General features: G+C 31.8%; 1 protein-coding gene across 3 annotated transcripts in view; it reads left to right on the forward strand.

Moving 5' to 3' along the window:
• LOC148601269 (ATP-dependent DNA/RNA helicase DHX36-like) overlaps positions 1-15,711 on the forward strand; it is a 31,548-nt gene extending 15,837 nt beyond the window's left edge. For all 3 annotated transcript variants that reach the window (XM_088555965.1, XM_088555966.1, XM_088555967.1), the window contains 16 exons: positions 146-262; positions 604-706; positions 1,912-1,999; positions 3,193-3,313; positions 3,656-3,799; positions 4,510-4,627; positions 5,100-5,198; positions 6,212-6,385; positions 7,046-7,132; positions 7,690-7,773; positions 8,695-8,794; positions 10,125-10,212; positions 10,539-10,662; positions 12,007-12,090; positions 12,974-13,054; positions 14,250-15,711. In XM_088555965.1, the coding sequence (XP_088412091.1) occupies positions 146-262; positions 604-706; positions 1,912-1,999; positions 3,193-3,313; positions 3,656-3,799; positions 4,510-4,627; positions 5,100-5,198; positions 6,212-6,385; positions 7,046-7,132; positions 7,690-7,773; positions 8,695-8,794; positions 10,125-10,212; positions 10,539-10,662; positions 12,007-12,090; positions 12,974-13,054; positions 14,250-14,396 (1,759 nt within the window). In that variant the 3' untranslated portion in view covers positions 14,397-15,711. The remainder of the gene's footprint in view (positions 1-145; positions 263-603; positions 707-1,911; positions 2,000-3,192; positions 3,314-3,655; positions 3,800-4,509; positions 4,628-5,099; positions 5,199-6,211; positions 6,386-7,045; positions 7,133-7,689; positions 7,774-8,694; positions 8,795-10,124; positions 10,213-10,538; positions 10,663-12,006; positions 12,091-12,973; positions 13,055-14,249) is intronic.
• Positions 15,712-17,430: the final 1,719 nt, after the last annotated feature.

The following is a 17,430-nucleotide window of genomic DNA, read 5'->3' on the forward strand; positions in this document are numbered from 1 at the left end:
TTATAACAAGCTCTCTGATTGGCTGGTTTTCATTGAGCAAACCCAGTTATTTCATATAACCTATTCTAAAAATAGAAACATTTCATAAATATATATTCCATGTCTGATAAGAGGAAATACTGTAATAAGGTGTTTTATGCCCTAGATATACCCCTCCTCCATCTACTAAGAGGATGAAACATGGTAGAAAGCATGAGGCAGAAAGGAATGCCATGCAGCTACAACAGTGGAATAATGATGTTTGGTGTCGCAATCTGGAAGGGTAAGAGCACATTCATTGACAAACTTGCAAATTTATGTCCTTTCAATCTCAGGGATATACTCCATATATTTTGGAGAATTGTTTGAATACTAATGATTTAGACAGACTTTTAGCATACTAAATAGATTACTATTATATTTATGTCATATTTAACTATTCTACACTTGAGAGATTCTGATGTTAATTCATACATCTTTGATGTAGTTAAAATATCACAACACATATCTTTAGTATCAAAACAATTAATGGTCCCAGGCTTAAAAGTTGAAAAAAATGTTATCAAAAGTTTACTTGATATTTTATTCCTTTCGTTTTTGTTGGTTGCCAATGTTTTGTTTCAGCTACTCAAAGCAGACTATTGAATCACTTAAAAACATGGACCAGGAATTGATTGACCTTGACCTTATACACAGTCTTATCAGGCATATTGTTCTTAAAATGGAGGTAAATTTGAACTTAATCTTCAACTCTGTTGTTGACTAACTTCCTTGACAACATGTTGTATGATGTCACACCAATGAGAGAATATCCTGTGATGAACAGTAATTGAGTTTAAACAATTAAATGAAAAAATGAAGTGTATATGTTGTGACACTGATTTGTGTCGACTTTTGTCTTTAATTTTTGCAGCTGAACCATTATTGCCCTGATCACTGAATTTCTGAATAATCTGTGACAAAAAATATCAAGCATGACCTACCTTAAAAAGGGAAGTTCCAACTCTATCCTGTGAAGATCATCTATGAATGTGTTATAACAATTTGGTTTTTTATGCTCCAGCGACAATCTGTCGGGGGCATATTAATTTACCCCTGTCCGTCCGTTTGTCGCGCCGTCCGTCCATCCAGATTACACATGATCATAGCTTGTCAGGCTATCTCCTCGTACATTTTTGAACTACATCTAAAATATTTTACAGGATATTTCTACACTTGATGAAGGTGTGCAGGGCCAAAGGGTTTTGATTTTCGTGAAATTTTACGGAAATTGGTGATAGTTACACTTAGTCATTTTACTCAGAAACAGGGCTATATGACTAGTCTGGCTATCTCCTCGTACAGTTTTTGAACTACAATGTACATGTAAAATATTTTACAGGATATTTTTACACATGATGAAGGTGTGCAGGGCCAAAGGATCTTGATTTTCATGAAATATTACAGAACTAGGTGATAGTTAGACTTTGTTATTTTTGTCAGAAATATATCCCAAGCAACAAAGTTAGGGATTTGTTATGGGGTATTAACATTTTTTATGTGTCCCTTTATATGTCTATCAGTCCCCTTTTTCTCATCGCAACTAGTCTGACACTACCAAACAGAATTTCATGACACTATGTGGCCAGGATACAATATGTAGATATGCATATATTTAGGAATTTCTGATCCCCAAATTGATCCCCAGACCATGAATAACACAGCCTTGGAAGGATTTCTGAATCTGCAAACCATGTCTTCATACAAAAATAAACATGTTCCTAATTTGGCAAATCTAGTGAGTGGGGGCATTATTTGTGTCTTACAGACACATTTGATTTCTTAATAAAATAAAAAATCACTACTAACAAATGAGGCGGGGCTCCTGTGATAAACAGGTCTTCTAGTTTTTTATTTAAATCTTACCACATTATTTTTTTTATTTTCATATAGGAGGGTGCGATATTGGTGTTTGTTCCTGGTTGGGAGCAGATCAGTACTTTACATAAAATACTGAATAAAGATCGCATGTTTTCTTCAGGTAAAAATGGTTAGGGTCTGTAATTCTGTTTGTTTTTCACCTGTAACTCAAGGAAAGTAATTATTTTTAGCTGTATATGCACTTTCTGTCTGATTTTTCATTTTCCATATGCTTTAATTGTATAGTTGGTAAGGGAAAGAACATTTGAATAATTCATTTTAATGTTATTGACTAGTTAGCTTTTTTTTTAAAATAAATTTTGAACCATGAGGTCAGTAGCTTTAGTAGGGGACATGTTTCTAAAACCTTGATCTGTTATTTCAGTCTAACTTTTATTAGAATTACTTCACTAATGGCTACCCCACACTCCACCTTAGCACTATGATCAATTGTCTTTCACACTGTATGTCAAATCAGCAGGGGTTCACAGTCATGGTGGTCTGAGGTCCAGATCCTGAATTTCTGACCCAGGACCTTTACCTTGTGTCATTTATTTAGGTCTTGGACCTTCAAAATATTTTTAATTGACTTTTAATTGAGGGCTTTTAGTTTCCTCAAGTGGACCATTGATTTCAAACTCAGATAAGTCCAGCATCTTCCTTTCTTGAAAGTAAATTTTTTGATCCCCTGAATTAGAGGCCATAATAGGAGGTGCATAATAGCATTTTACACTACAAAAAAATACCCCAAAGGTTGTACTGCATTTCATCAAGATTATAAAGAAGGTTAAAGATACAAACTTGTGTCACCTCTCAGATTTATAGTAAATTAAATTTTTATTACTAGTAATAAAAACCCATAAGTTTACTCCATTAAAGAATAAGTTTGGATGTTTTTTTAATTTATTATTGAAATACCCTATTCAAGTGATTGGAGGTATATTGGAATCACCTTGTTTAACCTTCAAAATTTTCATCACAAAAATCTTGGCTCCAACTGAAAAGATTGATTTTAAATTGGGTGTGTGGCTTTAAATAAATGGGTTGTATGTTGTAAGCAATTTAGGTTGATGTCAGATATCAAATTCCTATTTCATGGGATTGCCCAATTTTCACTATATGGAATGATAAAAATAAATTGGATACAAATATCTCTGCTCCACTGGATGGATTTGTTTTAAATTTGATTTGTGACTTTATATAGATAGGGCATACATTATGAGCAATTTGGGTTGCTGTCTGATATTGACTCCCTGTATGACTGGGGTATACAAGACAACAGGTGCAACTTCCACGTTTTTTTTTCTGTTTCAGACAAGTTCAAAATAATACCACTTCATTCATTGATGCCAACCATCAATCAAAAAGATGTGTTCAACAAACCGCCACCTGGTGTCAGAAAAATTGTCATAGCAACTAACATTGCAGAAACAAGGTAAAAATCAGACGATTCTGTTTTCTTAAAGAATTTTTTTCTTAAAGTTTTCTTATAGATTATGCTTCGTTAATTGTCATACAAAATGATTTCTTTAAAAAATATGGCACAAAAAATGCTAATGTTAAATTTTTTGCTTGGTCATATTTTCCATTTACCATAAGGCATCAGTTGTGTAAGTTTTACTGTTAACAGTATGTATGATTGTCATATAATTTTTGTAAACTAAAGTATGGGATGCATCCACTGTAGATTATAATTACAGACTTATGTTATGTTTGATCACCTCATTTGAAGAGAAAGCCAACAATTTTTATACTCTATTTCAATTCTACTTTTCAGTATAACAATAGATGATGTCGTGTTTGTTATTGACTGTGGGAAGATTAAAGTGAAGGATTTCATTGCTGAACAGAATCTCACAACACTTGAAGCTCAATGGGTGTCTACTGCCAATGCCAGACAGAGGAAGGGTAGAGCTGGAAGGTAGGGCTTGATTTACTATAGAATTATGTGTATGGTTGATGTTTATAAGGTTAAAAACTGACTGATTGGAGATTTTTGTAGGCACTCTAGGTCTGGTTGTTTAAAGTTTTAACCATGGGACAAAAATTATCTACTGGATAAGTCTAGTACAAAACATTATCCAGTGTATAAATTGTACTAGACTAATCCAGGTAAATGACTGACTTAACAAAATTACTGAACTTGTAGTCATAAACAGGAGGAAAATATTAAATAATATTTAAGAATAAATACCTTAAATGACGGTCCAATACAATTAGATTAAAGTTATAATTTTTCTTTTTTATTCCATCTATTTTAACTTGACTTTTTGTGAGCAACTCCACTAGTGTTTTTACAAAAGCAGACGACACTTACCCTACCAGTGCACATGGTTCATGCTTCCAGTTTTTAATGGAAGCTGAGTTGCTCATTTACTTTTGTTGCTTTGTTTTTATTATTTTGGTTATTTTATATTTTTTGTTGTGTATGTCTGTTTTCCAGATTGTCAGATCTTTGTGCCTGGATTACATTCTTTTGATTTCCACTAGAATCTTGGTTCCCTTGATTACTCTTTAAAAGTATACATGATAATTTATGCAATTCAGTCATATTTTCTCTCTCAAAATACTTCTTCCTTCATATTTGCACCAAACATAAATGAATTGTCACTTTTTTTCATTTATTTTTAGAGTGCAGCCTGGTCATTGTTTCCATTTATACACTAGTTTGAGAGAAATGGAACTGAGAGACTACATACCCCCTGAAATGTTGAGAACTAGACTGGAGGAATTGTGTTTACATATCAAAGTCAGTCTTTCAGTGTTATCTTAAATGATCAATGTGATTGAAATTTATTTACAGACATATAAATGATTATTATATAGATGGCATGTTTCATGTGTAAAAAATTTTGATAATTCACACTGCAAAATTAATTCAGTAATTTTACTCTCGGACTTTCTCCTGCCAAATGTCACAAAACATCACAACATGTATTTCAATCCCCCGTTTACAAAATTTGAATTTTATGTCGAAAAATAGTAACGAACAAGGGAGACAATTTATATGATGAATAGATTAAATTAAATCATGAATAACCAAAATATAATTACTGCCATGAATGCATGAGCACTTACCCCCAAATTATTATTGCCAAAATGGCCAGCCTCTAACCTGTAATTGAACCAATTTAAAATTGTGATACACATGAAATACAAACATACTACATTTATATTATTTTACATAATTTTTTAAAATTATTATTATCTTCACCCTCCAGTTGTTAAAGTTGGGGAAGATAGAACCATTTGTTGCCAAGGCGATGGATAAGCCCTCTATGGAAGCTGTACATAATGCAATAATTATGTTACAAAATTTGGTAAGTTGTGTGCTTCAATTATTGTACTTCTTAAATTATTGCAATGTGTTACTATTGCAAAAAAATATTTAAACATTTTGGAATTGCTTTGATTAAAACTTGTACTATTGAATATTTATCAGTATTCAGAAGTAGGATTTTCTTCAAAGTCTTTAAAAGTGAAATGCTCATTTCAATAAAAAATTTCAAAATTGCTATAAAACTGCATGCATTAGTTTCTCTATTCTAAATGGGAAACTTTTATTAAGAAAATTCACTTTATTGCAATAATACGGCTTGTGTTATTTATGAAATGACTGTTTCAGTCAATGAAGAAATAACCTTAATCATGAGGTACATACTAAATAACTTGTGTAGCAAATTATTTTCAAATGTGCACCAAATATATTGAGGTTATTTCAAATAGACTGAAAAATATAACAATAATTCCTTATAATTTAATATTTAATTCAAAATTTAAGGAGGTAGACCTAGGGTAAGGGACACAATTCCTAAAAATTATTGGAACGTTTGTATTCAGCATTTTACATCAATATTATGTAAGCATCTAATTAACTTGGATTGATTTTATTCTGCTTCAAACAAAAGCTTGAGAGGCTTTGTGAAATTGAGAATGATACAAACATATCACTGATTTCAAGAGTTATAGATCTACCTCCTTAAATCAACTAACAACTTAACATGACATCAATAATTCAAAGGTGAGATGATGATGAAAAAATGTCAACCACTCAGAAGAGAAGTTACATACAAAATTAAATAATTGCAATTGTGAATAGAAAAGAAAACCATCATGTGTAGGTACATGTAATTGAAAAACGGTGAATTTTGTTGTGTTTAAGTACATGTAGAAAGAGTGTTACCACTTCAAGCCACATTCAAAGCTTATTATTGAGGGCCAAAGAAAACAGGAGTCTAGTACAACAACAAAAACAACTGAATAAAAAATGTACAAAAAACTAATACATGTATGAAAATTGTTCTTTTATCCTTTATGACATTTTTTTTTTCAGCAAGCCTTAGATAAAGATGAAAATTTGTTACCTCTAGGTTATCATTTAGCTAGAATGCCAGTAGATCCACAGTCTGGGAAGATGATACTGTTTGGTGCTATGTTTGGCTGTCTGGATCCAGTCTGTATAGTGGCTGCTAGTCTCAGCTTTAAGGATGCTTTCACCATACCATTGGTTAATATCTTTATTAAGTGTCAATCTTATCATCAGGTTTGAAATAAACCACCACTTGACAGTGTAGTTTCCATCTGAATCAAGGAATAAAGACAAGATTTTCCATATCAAATTTGATAAAATGAGTTACAAATTTGTTTAAATGAGCTGTAAGTGAACTTTTCAAGGTAGATAACTTAGTGAAAAATCTCAATTTTCTAATCCTGATGCTAAGTTGTCAAACATTGTCAGGTTTTCTGGTATATTTCAGATTTTTCACATTTTGCCTGCTTTTTACAAAAGCTTGTTACACATGTATTAACGTCTGTTTATATTTTACGGATATCAGACTACTCAGTCTGTCAGTCTGTTAATCCACATTAGTTAAAGTATCTTGTTTCTCTGGTCTTTTCCATGACCAACAATAAGGGAGGCAGTATTTTTTATCACCTTTTATATTTCCTTTAAAAAAGTGATTTGAGTGCCTTTTACATGTCTTTTACATTGTTTGTACTCAGGGAAAGAAGAGGACGGAGGTGTATTTAATTTTATTTATTGATTTGGAGATATAATGTGGTAATAAAGCACCCTCAGAAGAATCATATGAAGACCTGCGAACTAAGTTATTATTTTAGTTGGTCTAAAATCCACTTGATTAGAGTGTTTGTTTTAACATTTCAGGGTAAAGAGAAACAAGCAGATGCAGTGAGATTAAGATTTTCTGAGGGGAGTCAGAGTGATCACATCATGTTAATCAATGCTTTTCAGGTTTGTTTAATTAGAGGTTCTGTGTTACTTTATCATGTTTACTGATCAAAATTTAATACCTGTATGTTTTATATAGAATAGGATTGGACAATCTAACAAAAATCTCTATAATCAAGTTTCAGCATAACCCCACCCCCTCTTTTCCCCACATACTTTATGTGCCTGTGCAAATCCAGGCACCTGCAATCCAGTCATTGTTATTGTTATTTGCTTTACATTTTTGTCTGTAAATTAGGTCGATTTTTGTCTTTTATAAATAGTTTCACTTCATTTATTTTGGGGCCTTTTTACAGCTTGCTTTATGGTATGCTCGTCATTGAAGACCATTGTTTGTTGCTTGACTTTTGGTGGATGATTGTCTCATTGGCAATTATACCATATCTCCTATTTTCATATATAGGCTACCATGTAATTGTATTATTTGATATCTGACTAACTTAAAGAAAAAAAAAAAGGAAAAAAGTTCTTTATTCATTGCCTTTTTTTGCATGATGCTTAGGTAAACTTGTACATAATGTGTTTATTTAATCTGTCTATCAGTTCTAATTACATTACAGGGCTGGGAGAGAGCTAAAACCCGAGGTAAACAACAAAGTCGACACTATTGTTATGACCATTTCTTATCTGAGAATACATTGAAAGTAAGTGACTGTACTACATGTATTGTGTACAAGTATACTGTGAAAGTACTATTGTTCGTGGGGTACCAATTTTTGTGGTTTTCATGGATAGGCCAAACCATGAAATATGATTCTCAACAAAAAGGAGATTTCCACAGATGCGTATACTAAACACCTCAACACCACAAATTCAGAAATCCATGATCATGTGTTTCTTCCCTAATGCACGGAAATTGTTATCCACAAATTAAAGTACTTTCACAGTATTCTAAGCATTAGTTAACTATTTCTTTTCAGAAATTATCAGATATTATAGCCTTCTTTGTGAAAGAATAAATTGATTGAAAATTGTGTGAACTGAAAATTTTTCAAATTTGGAAGAGTAATCAAGGGAACCAAGATTCTAGTGGAAACCAAAAGTATGTAATCCAGGGACAAAGACCAGACAAAGAAAACACAACAAAGAACATAAAGCAACTAAAATAATACATATAAAAAGTAAGTTGTTTTATTCCCAATGTCTGTAATCATTGTAATCATCCAGATAAAACTGCTTAATTATGCCAGCTATCCTCTAGGGAACTTAGGAGAAATCTACTAAATAAACATAGAAATGAAATTCATAAAAAAAATTAACAGGAAATATTGGTAAAGTGTAGAACATGAAGAAGTCCAGTAACATTATATACATCTATGACACTTTTTGATAGAAATATGGAAAAAGACACAAAGGTTTATAGTTAAGTGTGGCATTCTTTTTTTTTTACCTTCCTTGAAGGAGAAACCAAGAGTATTCAATTTTTTTTTTGTTCCATTAATGAAATTTTACCTTCCTTGGGAAAGTGATCTCATTTGTAACTTTTCTATTAGGTCAAAATATCATATGTCCCTGGTTGTGATATTAGTTTTAATTATTTCATTTTACCATCTGTATTTTTATAGTTATTAGGTGACATGAAGAAACAGTTTACAGAACTTTTACATGATATTGGATTTGTTCCCAGTAATAATCCTAAAGATCCAGCTGTCAATTTTCATTCAGGTAGATATGCTGCATTTTGTATATCTATTTCCCAACTTAGTAAATATTCATTTAGTTAAACTAGTTTAAACCTCACTGCATACTTCATGTACCTGTTCACAGTCAGGAGATGTTGGTCATTAATGTGTCTTTGTGACATTATATTACTTTCTGTTTAATTTTGAAGAATTGTCATCGTTACGTTATTGTGGATTTTATTACTTCTGTTATCAGGGCCTTTCAGATCTTATTAAAGGTTGGCTTACACTCGTTATTGTGGATTTTATTACTTCTGTTATCAGGGTCTTTCAGATCTTACTTAATGGTTGGTTTGCATTTGTTGAAGACCCTCTGAAAGTATTTACTGGTACTATTTTGTATTGAGGTAAAATGCTGATGCATTTGTTACGTTTCACCATACCCGTACTTTTTCCTAATGTCAGGACAAGGTTTATAGTGCATACAATAATGATGTTCAGGGAATAGGGTTAGTCTTCTCTTGATTGTATGATTATCATCTAATGAAATGAGGCATATAACTAGACCATCTAAAGGAGATTTAATTTTTAGCTCACCTGGCCAAAGGGCATATGAACTATTGCCATTACTTGGTGTCCGTCCTCATTGTTGTCATCTGTTGTCATCGTTAACAATTTTTCAAAACTCATCTCCTCTGACACTACTAGACCAATTTGAACCAAACTTGATATGAATGTATCTTGGGGTATCCTGCATAGAAATTTTATAGGGATCTTTAATCCGTCGAAAAACATGGCCGCCGTTATTAAAAATAGAACATAGGGGTCAGACAGTATTTTTTCATGTATATCTCCAAAATTGTTAGGTTTAGCCAAATTCTTTCAATTGCAGAAATGATCCTATAGTAAGTCCTACCAGTCCTCTTAAGTCAAAATTGTTGGACTCCTTGTTAAATTTATTGCACTTTAAAGACAAAATTTAACCAGGTGAGTGATTCAGGCTCCTGGGAGCCTCTTGTTTCCATAGAAATCCATGTCTGATAAAAGTTTACCAGTAAATCTCATTGTCAATTGATGATGGCAGTTCATCGAGGGAATGTCATGACAAACTCTATCATCTGAACATCATCATTTTTTGGGGTATAACTGCTGTCCATTGGTAGATTTGTCCTATAAATGCTATGTCAGATTAAATTTATGAGCATGTCATGGAAATAATTCAACATTTTGGTTTAAAGTTTCTATATGATAGTTTGTAATTTGTATTAGACTTTTTAATATCTAAATTTTCTTGGAACTAAGTTGATGAAGCCTATAAATGAGAATTTCAGTATCTTTTTAGATGTTTTTGACATGTTCTTCTCTCATTTCAGATAATCTAGGTTTAGTGAAAGCTGTGATCTGTGCAGGATTATACCCTAATGTTGCCAAAATGCTCAAAGTACCCAGGACACAATTCAAGTAAGTGGTACAAATCAAAATAAAGGATGGCAAATTCAAAAGTCTTACTTACTGCCTGGAATACTTGAAATTAATGGAATGTTTAGAATGTTTTATGATTTTATTTAATTCTTTAATGTTTGTTTTTATGACATAGTTTTCTTTTTTCATTGTTTTTATGACATTGTTTTCTTTTTTCATTGTTTTTATGACATTGTTTTCTTTTTTTCATTGGAAGTTCTAAATGATTAGAAAACATCATCTTTGGAAAACATCATCTTTGGAAAACAATGAAAATGCAACCTAAGTTTGTAAATACCAGTTTTAATGAGTTTGCTTATTTTTAGGTCACCAACTTTAACTTTGAGTGATGGAAAAAGAATAACAGTACATCCAAAATCTGTGAATGCCAATGCTAAAGATTTTGCTTCCAGGTGGTTTGTTTATCATACACTGCTGAAGACCTCAAAGGTAGAACTTTATAATCAATAGTTATCCCCCTTGAATAGAGTTGTTACAGAGATATAGTGTTGTTTCATATCAGAAAAGAATGAGTTATTCCTAATGTTTAAGACATGGTCATGTGGTATTCATTATTTTGTGGTAAAGAATCAAGAGGGCATTACTACTTGATAATGCCTGGGATATTACCACATGATATTTTTCAATGAAATACACATACTTGTATGTAGCGGGCATTTATCAATAAATTGGCTGTTCTTAGGTAGAAGATAGGTTTCACTGCATGAAGTAGTACCAATATATAAATTTAATTATCATTGTTTTATTTCAATTACTTTTTATACACCCATCGTTTGGAAAATATAATATAACCCAACTCTAATGAGTGAGGTTATATTGCAATCACCTTGTCTGTCAGATTTCTCAGCTTTTATTTGAGGGAATGCTCAGATATTTGGTATATTGCTTCTGCAAGATAAATTGTACCATATCTCCCCTTTCCAGGTTCTTCGCTCATGTTCTTACCATACAACTTAAATTTTTAGGTTATGCATAATGGAAATTTTTGTAACAGATTTCTCAGCTTCATTTGGAGGAAATGTTTAGATATTTGTTGTATTGTTTTTGAATGATGACTGGTGTCTCTCCTTTCCAAGCTTCATAGAAGTGGTTGAGTGGGGTTATTCTTAGCACGACGTAGCATGTACCATCTTGTTAAAGTTATATATCCTGTTTCTCTGTCTTCCTCTCTTCTCATGATATAATAAATCAAAAACTCTTTGAATGATTTGGTTTTTATAAGATACAATGTTTTATTGAAATGAGAAGCTCCTTCTTTGTTCATTAATAAAAATTTTTTTAGGACTTTTAGTACTGAAAAAGGGGGGGGGTCATGTGTATCATGTGCTTTAACACTGTTGTTATTTAAAGTTAGTAATGAGCAGTCTTTATGAAAATCAGACAGGAGATGATTCATGCATGTAAAAAACCCACATAAATTCCCTTTTATTTTTAATTAAGACCACGTAAACAGTCCAAGTTTGTTGTCCAGTTGTTGTACTGTTAAGATAAAAGTTATATAGAAAGTATATTAATTTGGCTTTTTGAAAGAGTTATTGTTCTTGACTTGGTTTGATTTGGTTGATTTTAGTGGGATATGAATGTAAGGTTTTCTGAAAATACAATCTGAATACAGAAAGGTCTATTGTTACACAATTATGTAGCATATGTAGACCAAAAAGCATCATTTGTTCAGTGGATTTTTCTCACTATGAATCACCTCTACCATATACAGTGTCTGAATTTTGTATAGGCTGGTATTTAAGAAAAACAATATTCTTTCTCTGATTTCAGATTTGGCTTCATGATATGACAGGAATATCACCGTATGCTTTGCTATTCTTTGGTGGAAAGATCAGTACGGAAGAACAATTATGGGTTGGTGTATTTATAAACTGACAAAAATTGTATTTAATTTTTTTTCTTTCCTAAAAGAAGTATTAATATTTGTGGTTAATTCAATTATAGTGATGGTCAAATTAATAAGAAAAGTTGTACCTACCAAATTGATTCTTAAACACCTTGAAATGCTAATTATTTTTCAAAACCACAGAGATTTATAGCTGAGAATCTGTTCATCTGAAAGAATCTGTGAGAAGTACAGCCCTTACTGTGATGATGTTTAGGGAATGGCATAAATCTTCCTTAGATTAAATTACAATCACCTGATGAACTGCCCTATGTAATGGACTGGACAATTGAGGAGGAGAAATAAACATTCTATCGATATCTTTTCAGTTGTCTTATAGATGTTTAAATCTCCTTCTCAACTGTTCAGTCAATTACCTAGGGAATATAAGGAAATTGATATGGTGTACTGTGAAAGTACTTTAATTCGTGGATACCAAATTTTTATGGATTAGGGAAGAAACACATGTTGGTGGATTCTTGAATTTGTGTTTTTGAAGTTTTTAGTATACAAATCAATGGAAATCTCCTTTTCATTGGGAACCAAATTTCTTGGTTTGGCCAACCACAAAAACCACGAAAATTGGTACCCCATGAACAATAGTACTTTCACAGTATATGTCAAAGAGACAAAAACATGAAAATGTAAGCCCAAGTTCATTAGATGATTGTTATTGAATTAATGGGGGACCAACTCTATCCCATGAACATCATCATTGCATGTTCTTTAACAAGGTAGGACCAACTCTATCGCATGGACATCATCATTGTATGTGCTGTAATACATTTTTAAAATCTGTTTTATTGTTCCTATATACATGTATGAGTGCAAGAATACATTTATTTTTGACAGGAGGATGAATTAAAGAATGTTGTAGTTATAGATGACTGGGTTAGGTTCTGGTGTCCTGAGGAAACTGCTGTATTGGTTAAGGTAGGGATTTTTAAGGCTGTACCATTTAAAGTAACATTTTAAGGGCCATACCATTTAAAGTAGCATTTTAAGGCCAGACCATTTAAAGTAACATTTTAAGGCTAGACCATTCAAAGTAACATTTTAAGGCAGGACCATTTAAAGTAACATGTCTTTGTTCTAAGGCTATTCAACATCAAATCAATGAAGAAAGGAGGGGAAATTATTTTAAAAAACTTTGACTTCTCAAGATGCAATTGGGATTATTTTATTGAAATAAAAGTGGTATTAATGCATCCCTTAAAGTAAGAGTGCCTGAGTACCAAGAATTTATTTTTTTAGGTGGCCTAATCTTACATGAAATTGTGTTTGTGAGATAATTCAATAGGATTTTGAAGCTCAGTGAATATAATTGTTGAAAAATTTTTTCTAATATGACATCCAATAAAAGTTCAGTGGTCCTTTCCACAAACAATTGTAAGTGTAGAATTAGTTGTAATTATATGATGTCATTACGTAATATACTTTGACGTCATTACTTGTGACTAATTTTACTATAATGTTTTTTTTTTCATGAAAAAGGTGGCTGATGCAGAAAGAGTCTTTTTTGTCATGTTAAAATGGAAAAAATTCATGTTAAATGTAATGTTTTACTCATTTATACATGGATTGTTATGTATTTTATACTTTGTTATGCTCAGTTTGAAAATAGAATATAAAGACCCAGAGTACGTTACCATTTCACAATAAACTGTTTCTTAAACATTACATAAAAGGGATGACATATTATCACAGTTTCAATGATATATATATCTATATGAAAATTCATCAACAATGGTTTGGAGCACAAGTTATCATTTTTATACGCTGTCAAATATGGTAGGGATCTCAAATTTGGTATACTTAACGCTGCTGAAGACTTTTTGCCTGTAATGTGATCTAACATACAACTGAAATAGGAATTCTGATTAGTTACACACGTCCAAAATAGGACAACATGCCACTATAAGTCTGATTTGATTGTTTAAAGATTCTTTTGTTGATTTTAAAGATAGCACATTTCTCATAATAAAATAAGTTGAGTAGAATCACTGTGTCTAATACTTAATGCAGGTTTTACAATTTCAATGACAGAGTCATAGTTTTTCTTATGTCATAGACACAGTTAGATTGTTATTACTTGCAAAAGAATTATGGTGTGCCTTGTATTTTATAGAAACTACGAAAACAGCTGGATAAACTACTTGAGGAGAAAATAACAAAGACAGGGGTTACTAACTGGGACAAGAATTCTAAAGAAGGTGCACTGATGCATGCAATTATAGATTTAATCACAATGGAGGAAAACAAATCAAATGGCTGAAACTAGAGAAGGAAAAAAAAATGGTGAAAAAAACAATAGCTTGTTTGGTCATCCAGCGGTGACTTGGTGATTTCTGTGGAAGTGTGCAGTTAAGATATTCTATGGAGCTAGGACTTGGTAGGATAACCAGGATCAAGATAATGGAGAGGCTTACAGAACACTATTGGTTTTATTTGATGGGAAACTTAGTTCTTTTAAATTAAAATACTTAACTATACATATACTCGTGTTCCAGTTGACATAAGGTGTACTTTTAACATCTGTCTGTATTTCTGTTTGTCCTATCCTCTCTCAGTTAAAAAAAAAATATTATTTTTTTCCTTGATCTGCAGAATACAGCATTTTCGTATAGGTCATGGTACCTGTGTCCCATATCATCAAATTAAGTTGTGATTTCATAGGAGTCCTATTGCTGATTTTTTATTTCTTTTGTTTTTATTTTGGGTCAACTTTTATAAAAGGTTTTTTGTGTGTTATTTTTCTGTTTCCACTTAATTCCTCTCTTCTAAAATCAAACAAATGGTATTTTCTGTTGAATCTAGTACATGTACCTTCTTTCTCATTTTCTCGTTATGGCTTGTTTAGTTTTTTCTTAGTAGAGTTTGAATATTTTTTTAAGATATATAACATGAGTTTGTTCAGCGTTAGCTGTTACAGCTTTTACCACAAGTACCCAATGTTAGCCTCCATAAGACAGGACATCTTTCTTTGGATGCTTTCTTTATTTTAGAATTGTATTGTAAACTAATTAAGTACGAATATACCTGTGAATGGATTATGCTTCTCTCCCATTCATCCTTTTAAACTTATTTACTTTATGTATTAATGTATCACCATGTTTACCATGAATAAGTTTGTGTTTATTTTGGTTAATGACAAAAAAGTAATTAAATTGGAATCTTTAACAGATACGAGTGAGAAGAATAATATAATACACATGTTATGAAAGACATGTAGTGCCATGACTTATTTCACATTTATCAGTTCTAAGTTGACATTTCTCATTTACAAGTTGGAACTATGTAATGTCAACTTGAAACTGTGAAATGTCAACTTGGAACTGTGAAATGTCAACTTGAAACTGTGAAATGTCAACTTAATAGAGGAGTATGATTATCTTACAGCAGATAGAATTATTTTAGTTAAAAATGACTATGTGAAGTTCTGGATATCACCTTGAAATGTGCATTAAACAATGGTAACATCACAATAATACCATAGTTGGAACTTTTACAGTTTTGACACAGTACAGTGTCTACAGTGTTAAAGAAAGCTATTTGTTAAAGAATTGTTAAAGAATACATATTTTATTGAATTGCATTGTTTATATTTTTGCCTGTAACATAAAAGAAATGAAACTGAAAGGTTAAGTATTCACATTATGATACGTTGTGATCAATTTTTAAAAAATGCTTGTCTAAAATGTATGCAATTATTGCAATGTGGTGGAGAATGCAAAAAGGTGATGACAAGATATACTTCCCATATTTTTTCTTTGATATACAAATTGGCATAATATGAACAGTTTTGTATATGTTCCTAAAAAGGTTACCCTTTGGACCATGCTCCAATTTTTAGGTGGCTCACATTTTTCTGAGTATCAAGTGGCTTGCAATTTTCTGGGTGAATGATGCTTCAAGCATTAGGTGGCTTTTGATATTCTGGGTGTATGATGCACCAAGCATTGGGTGGCTTCAATTTTTTATTTTTTTCAACAGTAAATAATTTAGAAGAATGTTCACAATACAACATTTTAGCATTAAATATTTCAGGCAAGACTTCAATAGCAAATCCCTTTACAGTGAGTTAATTGGAATACCCAACGGTAAATACCAGTTTTGCTAAATGAATTTATCTATTGAATTAGCAACAATGGAGCTTAAATTCTGTGGTCATTTAAATATTATTTGCTTCATTTTTTATTATAGTAATATGCTAGATATTAGCAATCATGGGATGCATGATTTCTAGCAGCAACATCAACCTTTTTTATTTTGTTTCAATTAGCCTTTAGTATTGTATCATACAGATCTGTTTATTTAGTCACTATGGAAAGAACAAGTGACATTGCCATACAAATTAACATCTGGAGCCACAACTCAAGAGAATATGACAGTTTGTGATGTTATTTACAATAAAAGACTAGTTTACAGAGAAAAAAGCCAGGTTCATTTTCTTTTAAAAAAAAACCATTTTGAAAGATTTGCATGGGTGATGGCAAAACAGTCCTCTATCAGTAGGAAATTGTGGTGAAGAGAACAGAATGAAAATGACATACCTAATATGTAATTGAGAAAAGTGTGAAAACTGAGTCTGCATTAAGTGTAAGTGTTTGTAAGAATCAGGCAAAATGGGAAAAATCAGAAACATGCATCTCAAAACCCACCAATCTGACAATGTAATATCACTCAAGGACACTTCCTCTATTTGGAAAAAAAACACTATTTAATCTCTGCATCACTGGCTTTGCTCAGAAATTGTTCAATAGAAATATTAGGTTTTTGACAGAGTTCTGCCCTTGAAATATTCATTTTTAGTGCATTTCAATGAAATTTTAACTAAATGGTCCAGCATGATATGGAAAAACTTGTGTTTTCCTTGATTCTGATGGTGAAAATAGTCAAAATTACAATATCAAAATGATGGGTTTTTTCACACCATGTTTCACCCACTGCCTGATTCTTACAGGGACTGACACTAAAGGTACTAGTTTTGGCAGAGGACAGAAAACCGTGAAAATAATACCCCCCTCCCCCCCCCCCCCAAATAAAAATACTGAACACAAATCAAGAAACAGCGAAAATTGATACCCGCAATGGAACAAAATTATAATTTGTAACTGTAACTTGTCATGGTAAAGGAATGCACAAAATATTAACTGTATTTGCAAGCTTGATAAAAAAAAAATGCTGACAGTTTTGCATGAATTTCCTTTAATAGTCCAAGGACCATAACTTAGCAAAAAACATCAGTAGACTGGAACAAACTCACAAACTGATCTGTAAAATGTCATGGTTAAGCAATGTACCAAATG

The sequence above is a fragment of the Perna viridis genome, chromosome 12, assembly GCF_037379345.1.
Source record: "Perna viridis isolate PV_CMFRI_1.1 ecotype Kerala chromosome 12, ASM3737934v1, whole genome shotgun sequence".
Classification (NCBI taxonomy): domain Eukaryota; kingdom Metazoa; phylum Mollusca; class Bivalvia; order Mytilida; family Mytilidae; genus Perna; species Perna viridis.